The sequence below is a fragment of the Bactrocera latifrons genome, unplaced genomic scaffold (assembly GCF_001853355.1).
Source record: "Bactrocera latifrons isolate USDA-ARS-PBARC rearing strain unplaced genomic scaffold, ASM185335v1 scaffold_96, whole genome shotgun sequence".
Classification (NCBI taxonomy): domain Eukaryota; kingdom Metazoa; phylum Arthropoda; class Insecta; order Diptera; family Tephritidae; genus Bactrocera; species Bactrocera latifrons.
Genome location: NW_017537667.1, coordinates 92,340 through 103,444, shown reverse-complemented (window position 1 = coordinate 103,444; position 11,105 = coordinate 92,340). Strand labels below are relative to the sequence as shown.

The following is an 11,105-nucleotide window of genomic DNA, read 5'->3' as shown; positions in this document are numbered from 1 at the left end:
CTCCGATAGAAAACACGCATGCTTTTTACTTCCGTTGTCACGAAAAGACTYCAGGACGATTATAGCCTGTGATCTCACAAGTCACAACTTACTGACATCACATGCGAGCCGGCTAGACATTAGTAACGATGACAAATGCAGAAAGTCGAGGGAAGTAGATATAAAAGACATGACGGAATACCTCCTCTGCTTTCATCTGCCTTTAACTAGAACTTGKCATAGATAAATATCTAGTCGTTTCACAGTTCGAGGGACAAAACTTTCTTAAACTTCGCAAAAGGCGTCGACGGTCTGCGTGACTAGTACTATAGCTCGAATTAAACTGAAACTCCCTCTATATTTACAAAGAACCTTCTTCTTTATTGGCGTAGACAGCGCTTACGCGGTTATAGCCGAGATTACAAGAGTGCGCCAGTTATTCTTTCTTTTCGCTGTCTTGCGGCAATTGGATATTCCAAGTAGTTCCAAGTTTTTTTTGTTTCTTTGCTTCCCCTTTACAGGTACTGCGTGGAATACTCTCAGAGCTGGAGGGTTTTCATCAATTCGGACGACAGCGTAGCATTCCTTACTACACACATTTAGATACATTTTTTTTTCCTAAAAGTACAATAAAAATAAAGTTTTTAACTCTATGTCCTAATATCGAGTTATTCACTTTGCTTTTACTGTATAAACACCGTTAATATTATTTACCTATAAAAGTTCTTTTATGTGCATATAAAACTTTTGTATCTTTTTCAATTATGTGGAAAGGTTTCTGGTTTTTTTTTGTGGATGACGAGTAAATAAAAGGAGACCGATGCGCTCGTGCGACACGCAATTTGTTTTTATTCGTAAGAGTTCGCTGACCCAATTCGTCATTTAAGGAAGTAATGCTTGAAAATCGTCGTGTTGTCAGCAGAGAATTCACGAAGCATCTTAACATTTCCTATGGAACGATTCAACACTCTTGGTTTTGGGTATGAATCCAGCACATGCTACCTTTGTTCCAATTCACATTCATCAAACGCAACAGTAGTTCAAAGCAGGATTTATGAATATGATGTCGAAACTCTCCAGCGATTGCAGTGAAAATAATGAAGAAAAATTTCATGCTATCTATRTAACATTCCGCCAAATCGCAAATGAAATTCAGCAAAAACTTGCAAAGCTCTTTGCTGCTATTCGTAGCGTTCCAGCGTAAGTAGAAACCACTTAGCGACTTACCTTCTTGCACTTAAAACAATTACGGCCGGAATGTGCGAAGTTTGACTCAAAAGCCCAATTTCGCTTAATTTAAATGTGCAGTTGATTTTGCTCTCAATTGCTGCAATATTTTTTTTAATTTTGAGAACAATCTTTTAATTTTTTGTGTCATTTTATTTGGGAGTGAGATTAAAGGAAAACTGTGCCATGAAGCTGCTTGGATTATAGACAACTACAATTGGCTAACCGCGGCCTTTTAGTGAGTTGCACGTACCGCCATTAAAACTTCATTAGGCTGCGGCAAGACCCGCAACATTGAACGTCTGGCAGTTGGGCGGTTAATTTCAGCTATGATTAACATTCATKTTGAATGAGCGAAATTTCCATTATGACGGAACGCTTGCCAGCAGCGCATAAAGAAAAGTTCGCAAAGGTCGGCAGTCTTAGACGCAACGTTGAAGGGGAAGAGGAAATTCCTTTTTTTTTGTGCAAATATAATTTGCCAGAGGTGTTTGCTTACCCATTTTTTAAAGTATTTGCATAAGAAAGAGGCCTGAGCGAAAACTTCTTCGTCTAAATATGTATGAGTAGCAAGTTCCTGTGAAGCTCCACTTTTCGACGATTTTGCGTAAGCTTCAAASTATTTATTTTCAATTGTTTGTTGATGCTTTATTTTTAACAATTTCCAATGATATCATTCAACGTTGTACAATAGTTTTTTTTTTTTGAATTTAAGAAGTAAAAATTTCATATATTTCATCCCCTAATTTAGGCTGTAGGAAAACCCCGCCTTTTATATGTATGTATTCAAGTAAAACCGCCTAAGCAAATGCCAAAATTCTCCATTCTTCTGCGAAAGGGTCAAAATTAGTTTGCAAGTGGTTTCCCTCCCGAAYGTATTAGGAGAGTTTGGTTCGCGTGGCATGCAAGCAGGTGGTTAGAGTAATACGAGAACTCGTTGTGCGCGGAAGATATATCATATTTGGTATGACGGTGTCGATTACGGATAAGTAGGAGCATTCAGAATGGAGTAGCGCAAGGATCACTTTAGATTTTCGCGGCAACTCAAGCTCTYCGTTTACTATGGGTGTTGGTTTGAGAATGAGTCGGTGAAAGTGTTGATGGCTCCACTATGAATGGCGGTCAGTGCGTATGCTAAGTTAGTTGCATCCGAAGTCTGGTCGACGTACTGTACGATGTCGTCAATGTAATGTAAAAAAAAAAAAAACACTAGTTGTACTCAGGAGGGGTCTCCGTTTCAGGCAGATGACTGCAGGGATGATTTCTGTGAAACTGCCATGTAAATAAACGGGAAAAATTAAGAGGCATCTTATAATCGTTCGGTGTTTAGTATTTTGACACGTCTCAAGCTTTCTTATCTGCGTTTTACTGCATATTGGCGACCATATCGGTGGAGCATAGTTTATAGCCCGAAGGTCGATTGCTTTGTATAGTATGKTGCCMCCATCGTTTCTTTGACATATCGCCATTTGCTGCWAGTTAGCGACTTGCGGATTTTGTTGCAGCTTTGTAACAGAGGCCGCATGAGGTGCAAAGGACACAGACTCTCGAGTGTAACACCTAAAATCTTAGGATTGTTAACAATCGGAACTTTTAASACCATCGATAGTGATATTAAGATCCAGTCTGTACTCCTTCGTTCAGATAGCGGCTGCGGTCGCTGGGATTTTAGTGGGTGAGAGTGTCAAGCCCGTAACAGAGAAGAACCGATAAAGATCGGCGATATAGTTGTTTGCTATAAAATCTCTATTAAAATGTATATGGTATAAATAATCAGCATAATGGGTCGACTTCGCCATGCCGGTCTGTCAGTTTGTCTGTTCCCCCTGCGGGTAGGGGGGACCCCTCCAGGTTGGGGGGGAAACCGAATATACCCGTGGTAAGGCATGCCTGTCGTAAGAGGCGACTAAAATCCCGCATGCACTGTGTCTGTCATTCTGGGCTTGCCTTGAATTTCAGCATAGTCCATGTCAGATATAGTGCTATAGTATTCATCGTAAAATATGGTTACTGTACTCTGTATTTTTTATTCCTGGTATTCGACCGTGTTTTCGTTTACGATTTCATTTACGAAGGGTTTTACGAGACACATGTCAACATACAGTTGAGTTCTTAAGGGTTCTAAGGAATTCTTGGGGGCTCAACTGGCTGCAGCGCAAGCTACAGGTCACACCAAAGACTAAAACATGGTACCACGGGGAGCAGTCAGCCCTTGGAGGGAACTCTAATCTGCTCATTGGGTTTTTGGCCCCTTGGGGAGATTCATGGTGGCTGTGGTTTAAACCTAAATGCAGGAAGGGCATTAGTCCGGTGTGGAGTCGCATTGCGGCCGGGTGCCGGACCCAGAGTACGGCACAGGTTTTAGGTCGGCCTCGAACCCGACCAAGGCGGCTTAGGGAGTCCCACCCTAACCAATTGGAACCAAAGTATAAGTGTATGTGCAGCACTCATACTTTGGGTTCTCCAGAGTATGATGCAGGTGCATGCATTCGTGCTTTGGAGCGCTGATCAATGCATTGTTTTGATCTATGTGCTTCTAGCAATAGAAAGCACCGTGAGGTTTGGCCTTCGCAGGCAGGAACTCACGTAAGACCACAACGGACTCTGTCAGTCTGTCTGTCTGTATGTATGAGATATAGTCATTTAGTTTTKGAGTTATCGACCTGCAATTTTCCATCTCTCCTTTTCTCACCAAGAAGCTGCTCATTTGTCGAAACTGTTGATTTCGGAMAATTATAGCATATAGCTGCCATACAAACGGTGTAATCGGAATCAAGTGCTAGTTTGGAAAATTTCTTCGTTTAACAAGATATCTTCACGAAATTTGAAAGTTGGCATGACTTATTGGCTAAGGCAATAATGTAATCTCCGATCCGGTTTACTATAGCATACTGTTGTCAAAGAAACTGAACGAACGGGATCAATTTCAACGAATCTGTTGCATTTGTGAAGGGTATTCTAGCAAACTCGAAACTAATATTCTTTCTTCTTTTAAATAAGCATTTTATTTACATAAAAAAAAAAAATTAAAATAAAAAAAATGCATCAGTGTATATTTTATCTCGCGAAATTTTATATCAGCCTTCATCCAAACAAATTCATTTTTTAGTGCGCATGTGTGTGACTGCGTGTATTGGCAAAGGGCATATTGATTTTGCAATTATGCTTCGACGGCTTTCCTTTTTCAGCAGCTATAATTGGTTAAATTACCGAACCATTTCATGATTTCTCCTTGCCTTACTCTCTTCGCTGCGAGTTTTGGGTAGCATTGATTTTGCGGGGTACCATCCAGGCATAGCTGCTATTCTGCGCTGATTTCCGACAAATTTCCTTTCAATTAAAGCCAACGCATTTTTATTCAGCTCGGCACGGAATTGTTTGAATAAGCGATAAATTATAGCGGTAACAAGAAAATATAAGTAAAAATATGCCTCGCTGAGGTACAGAAAATGCCGGGGCTCACTAAATTACGTTTGCTTGAAAGCCCACGAGTTACTTTATATCCTGACGACGGCGTCGCCTTTAAAATAGTTTTTTTGTTTTTTTTTTTTTCATTTTAATCAATATTTCTGTTCCCCAAATAGCACGTGTTGTTGTCTGGTTCCGACCGGATATACAAATTTTCAGCTTACTGGGTTACATTCTAATTAAATGATGGTGTTAAATTTTATAAAAATTGTGGGCATACACGAAGCGTAGGAGTCAGAGTCTAAATATTTTGCTAGCAGAAGTTTAGTTTCACTTGYCAATTATTAAAATTATTGAGGCGGAAACCGAATTAACTGTTAATGCTTTATATACGCTCTCTCTCTGCTTTCTCTTTAGGCTATACTTTGCTGTTATTTTCTATCATAGGTATGCTTTACAGTTATGATATTTTGTGTACCGTTTTCCTTGAATTTGAAATATGAATATCGAAATTACTTTACTCCCACGAGCGTAGACGTTATCTCAGCTCAATTCAGTTCACCCCGCTGGCTAAGGCGGTTTGCGTACACCTCTGTGTGCCAGTCACTAAAATTCCTCTCCTTAGATCCATCAAYGTTGAGGCTGTGGTTGCCCTGTGTCTCTTGACATTTGTGAAACGCTAATTTGTGGGCGAAACTCCCAGCTGATGGGGTATGCTAATTTAGTAAAATCAGCTTCAAGTCAAGCATATTTTCGTGGAAAATATACTTGCCTCTTGCCTCAATGACTTCTTAAATACATCAAATTTCTGATGCGCAACAACCATAGCTAGCGCAATATTGTTGCGGGTCTATTTTTCCTCGAAGCATTGCCGCAGCTGCTTGTCTCCGCTGAGTTTTGGTTAGTGTCTTTYATCGAAATTTTTGGTTTTTAAGAAAATGCTCTTCAGTTTTTAAAGCTTGTGGCTTTAGTGGTTTAAGTGAGTTCTGTCATTTAATTTTACAGTTTTATTTCTTCTCGCACATATGGGTATATGTTAATTGCTATCGCTAAAGGTGGAGTGCCTTTGGCAGAAAACACTACTCGCTCTTGTGGGAGTAGTTTGATTATAAAAAGCCGCCGTCGTTCGCCTTCTCAATATTACGTTGTGACATTTCTCTTTGGGTTGCTTGTGAATGCCAATTGTCTTGTCAAGTGAATATTTGTGATCGTATAAGAAAATGAAATATTAATTGCGGAAAATCGTTTTAATGTTTTACAAAATATTCTCCACTGTGAACCAATTGTCAAAGCACTTTCGCCACTCTGATCGAGGTAACTGAAAAACATGCATTCGGTACGCATCAACTGCCACTTTAGGTGTCGAAAAAAGTAGATCTATAAGTTCATTTTATGCGTATGGGAATAAGAAGCAGTCATTCGGAAGACATTCAAGTCAGTGTTTTCAATGCTCGAAAGTTGGTTTCAATCGAGATCATTATTTGTAAACGTGGATGCAATGGCCTTTATTTTGCGTCTGCAGACTGCTATGTAATCAATTAGCAGGTGTTTTGGAGGGCTCTCTGCGGCAGAACGGACAATTTGCGCAAAAAACTAGAACCATGTTATATTAGTGCTTTTTGAGCTTACAGTGCCCAGTGTAGAATGCGACAAGTAGCCGGAGTTTATCCATAGAGAGTTTGATTACATATAATATTTAAACCTGCTGAGATTATAACCCCGCTTAGATACCAAATGAATACCATACCATCATGCAGGGCTTGGAGTTGTTGTCGATATCTTCTTCAGCCTATTGATTCTTCCTCGCGGAGCATCTCTTCTATTGTATGAGGACTCTCGCCGAGCGGCCGAGCTCATTAGCGAGATCATTTCCAGATATACCTTTGTGACTGGGCACCCAGATGAGGTGCACTTGGTTACGCTTCGATAGGCTATCATTCCTGCAGCAGTAGCGGTTTGAAGTCGTAGTTAGATATTGCTTTAAGTGCCGCTGAACTGACTGGGGTGAATAAATATTTTTTTGGAGTCAAATGTTCAATGCAGTATTGAATGTATGTATGCTTCTCGCACTAGTTTATCAACTGATTTTGTACTACCTTCATGAAATTCGTCTTGGAGAGATGTATTATTTATTGTTGGAGCTTCATCGCCAAAAATTGAATTAAGTTAATCGATGCACTATTGCTGAATTAATCCACGTCGAAAATTGTAAAAAATAATTGCACGAAAATTTTCGCAATTAATTTTTTATACCGAGATGAATATTTAAAGTTACTGTCAGAACGTACTGCGTATGTATAACATCGAAAATGTCAAACATTACGATAGAGTTGTGAGCTGTCAGACTGCATTACTAGAGTTGCCCAATTTCGAAAGGTAACCTATGTATAGGTTATTTTTGTGCATGTATATAATAAATAATAACATTACGATGCCTTTCAGTACGTGCTGTTAAGCTATAATATAACACAACTACCATAGCAACTTTAAATGGACTTGAGCGCAAAAAAATGATATATGGCTAAAAATAAAATGTTTAATTAAAAGACAGATAGACATCGCAACCACTGCTGCTTTTACCTTCCATGTCAGTGATTTCGCATAACATATAGATAAAAAAAAATAAAATAAATCTTGCTGGTCTCTCAAACACAGCATTAAGCTGGTTGTGTGTACTTACCGTGTAGAAGATCTCATTGAGATGATAATTGTAGGCATTCCGTACGTAAGTGCGAATAATCTTATCGCGCCGTTCGCCCTCAAAGCCGTTCTGGATGTCGTGTGCGCTGAAACGCCATATGGACTCGCCGGTCACCACGCCGAAGAGCACATCATAGTGCGCGCCATTGCCGCCCAAACCGAGGTTAGCGCCGCTGCTCATGCTCGCGTAGTTCGCCGTTAACGCGCTGTAGTAAACGCCACCTGCAGAACCGCCGCCGCYATTGGCGCTGCCTCCACCGGCAGAAGCGCCGCCACCGCCACCACCAAAGCTGCTGCCACCGCCGCCGGGGCCACCTGTGTAAGCGCCGCCACCAAAGAAGCCGTTGCCATTGCCGCCGACGCCATCTGCTGAGGCGCGCTTGGCGCTGCGCATCATTAAATCATCGATATCGAAATTGGAGTGTCCGGGTCGTATAACGACGCCATCAACCTAAATTGAAAATGGAAAAAGCGGTGAAACGTGGAGGCAATGTAAGTCTCTGGCTATATGTCAGTTTGGCGAAAGCAGTTTGCTAAAGAAATGCGTAAATAGTAACTTGATATTGCAGAAGCTTGATTGTCGGTGCAGACTTTTTCTCAACTATTTTTAGTATGATTGCTTTGCGCTGGCTCTTGCGTGCGTGTGCGGGCTTTAGGCGTAGGCATAAAAATGAGTGATAGCCTTGGCGAAAGCAACCGACAAAAACGAACAGCAGCACAACTGTCGTATAAATGTAGAAAATGAAATTGAGCAATAAAGTCAGCCGCACACAGACAACACGCGGTGTAGAATACCGTTATTGCTACAACAATAACAAGCGAATGTCTCGTGTTAGAGACAAGAGGCATATTTTGTAGGTTAGGTGTCTGAGGAATGTTCTTTCACACAAAAAATAATATTATGGGTGATGCTATCGCAGAGCACAACAAGAGGAAGTGCGAACATAAATAAAGAAATATAAATGTTTTTATATGAAAAGGTTGGCAACGTTGCACTTAATAGAGGTGCTTTGTCCAACCTCTTGCATTAGTATATATATTTATTTCTTTTTCTCGTCTCTACATTAGTAGTCTTAGTGTTTTTTTTTTCGGAAAATGCTCATGGAAACGCTATAGTGAAAATAATTCGACGCGCCGTCAAGTGATAAGGCGAAAATGTCGCCAGGCGCAGACAAAAAGGAAATGAAGGACACAAAACAACAAATCATCGAACCACTGACATGTCCAAATTTTTTTTTTGTTGTCGCAAGTAATGAATGTTTTAATAGACACCGCCATAAAAAAAAGAACTAATAAAAAATTCGATGTTTAGTACCAGCATGAAAAGAGATCTGGAATATTTTTTGTTTCAATTGTGTAAAATGAAAAAGTTATGGAAACGAAATAGCATTTCAATGGATCTAGATACACTGTAGGATCAAGTAAGAATTCAGTCCACATTTCAATTCTATATGCTAATATGTTGAGATCTTTGATATTGCGAAAGTCGCGGAGCTGGCCTCTAATGCAACTGCAGGCAGTAACCTCGTCTCATATCGCATCGGCCATAATTGTCTTGGGAAGTAGAGTAACAGTGGATGCCAGGTCACAAGGGCATCGAGTCCAATGAAATATTGGGCGGGATTGCCAAGATGGTGTACGAACGAAAACATGGTCAACATTGAGAAACCTACACATTGTCTTTAGGACGATCTCAACAGAGGCATGGAAGCATCAAAACTCGATGGGTGCAAGACCGCACAGGTCATGTSCACAATGTTAGATCGGGAGTACACAGAATTCCTATTAGCACTCGATAGAAGAGACTATAGGAATATGCTGGGAGTACTAGCTGGTCAGTGTGTGGAGTAGAGCACAAGGAAAACAATATAGCTGCTTTTGTACTCTTATCCCTCACACAATCTGGAGACCCCACGGTATGATACATTGGCAAAAGTATCGATAGTAAGGCCACAGTTAATGTTCGCGTCAAGCGCAGGCATTCTAAAGGATAACTACATCTCTTGAACCTAACAACTGAACTCCATTTGGTAACGGCAGCCAGAAAGCTCAAGTCAGATAGTCTGTTGGTAGCCAAAATATTGGAGAGCTGTGGCTGAGCAGGAATTTGAGGGGCATGCTAGCGCACTTGAGTGGACCAAAAGCTCGCTAAGCATGGTGAACGGAGGAAAATCGGAGATAAATGAACCCCAATTTTCGATCAAGCGGCAGAGGTCGCAAGAAGCGGAAGGCTTCCACGGCAGGACTCGGCTACAGGTCGGTGAGGAATCGAAGTCTTGGGAAATTGCTAAATCTCCGCTGAGACTGGCGTGTGCAAGCGTAGCAGAGAAAATAGAGGCAGCTGTTTGGGCTGTTTTTCTAAGGGCTGTCTGGGGACATCCGTGCCATCGCCTAGGTGCGGGTCGCAGCTGGGGGCACCACGGTATGCACGAATAAGATGTACCGACGCACATACACATTCACAGACCTGATTTTTTTTGGAACGGTTCAGAATAAAGGTCTTTCAATCTTTCTGCCAATCTTTTTAATAATTAATTAATAATTCAGCCGAAAGCCTCTGCTGCTAGCGCTGCGTTTGCTTTAGTTTAATTATTATGTAAGCTTTGTATAAATAAATAAATAAAAATAAATTAATAATCAGAGGGAAAAACTACTTTCAAAATTATATTCTATCAGAAAAGTTGTGTTGCAAACTATCCTAACAAGACATACAAGTTCAACTTACATTAGAAAAGTAAATTTTCAGCTTAAATATAAGCGAATAGTTTTAAACACCTACCCACCCTTGCTTTTAAATTTATCTGTACTCTCGTATTTAAAATTGATTTCAACAAAAAGTAGTATCAAAATACATATGTATTACATGCACTTTTTCATTTCCCCTCCGACCTTTTGCTTAATGTCTCGACGTCAACCATATTTTTCCGGAAACTGCGACCCTAACCCAAGAAAAGTTTGCATTTTTTCTTTGTTGCCATGGCCTTTGCTCACTTCCACACACATTCGCACATACCTAGGTGTCTATGCAAAATGTGCACCTCGAAATGCTCTCCGCATCGAACACTTTATTTTTTATACGTTATCGCCCTCACTATCGCGCTCTGCATCTTGTGCCTTTTGTTGGAGTTCAGTATATACATTTTAGACAATTTTCATATACTATTATCGCTTAACGTCAACACTAAAAGGTCGTCAATTTTGAAAGCTGTCATTTACACGCATACACACTCAACCCAGCCAAGGGCACTTGGCCTTTCGTGGGCMCAGGATGTGAGTGGAAATTCGTCGGGTTTTGTTGCTTTTAGTTCGCTTTTTAACCTTTGGCAATGATGACTTGCTTTGATATGGTGTTTTTCGTTTCATTTTAAATTTAAGTATGTACTCGAGCATTGCTACTATACATACATATACATGAGAGTATATAAATAGACTGCTGCCTGACTTTCCTTCCACATGTGGCTTTGCTTACGACCCTTGACCTCAATTTGGCTCTCATGTTGAAAAAACTAAACTATTAATTGATTGTATTTATTATGGACAAGTTCAAGTATTTTGAATGGCTTATGATTTKTTAGCTTGTTTTCTGAATCTGATACTCTTAGTTTCCTTTTTATTGTAATGTAGATGTTTATATTGTCCCCTGATAGAAATATTGCAAATAATTGAGTTTGAAACACATTTGTTATTTTCAATTTTTTTTTATATTTCGGATAAAATATTTCATCACATTTTTTTTAAAATTATAAGACACTTCTTTTGGTTTTCAATTCCGAAATTTTGCAAATTTTCTT

General features: G+C 40.0%; 1 protein-coding gene across 1 annotated transcript in view; it reads right to left on the bottom strand.

Moving 5' to 3' along the window:
- LOC108977814 (neuroligin 4-like) overlaps positions 1-11,105 on the bottom strand; it is a 117,751-nt gene that overhangs the window by 90,352 nt on the left and 16,294 nt on the right. The window contains exon 5 of the mRNA XM_018947734.1: positions 7,295-7,765. Coding sequence (XP_018803279.1) covers positions 7,295-7,765 — 471 coding nt within the window. The remainder of the gene's footprint in view (positions 1-7,294; positions 7,766-11,105) is intronic.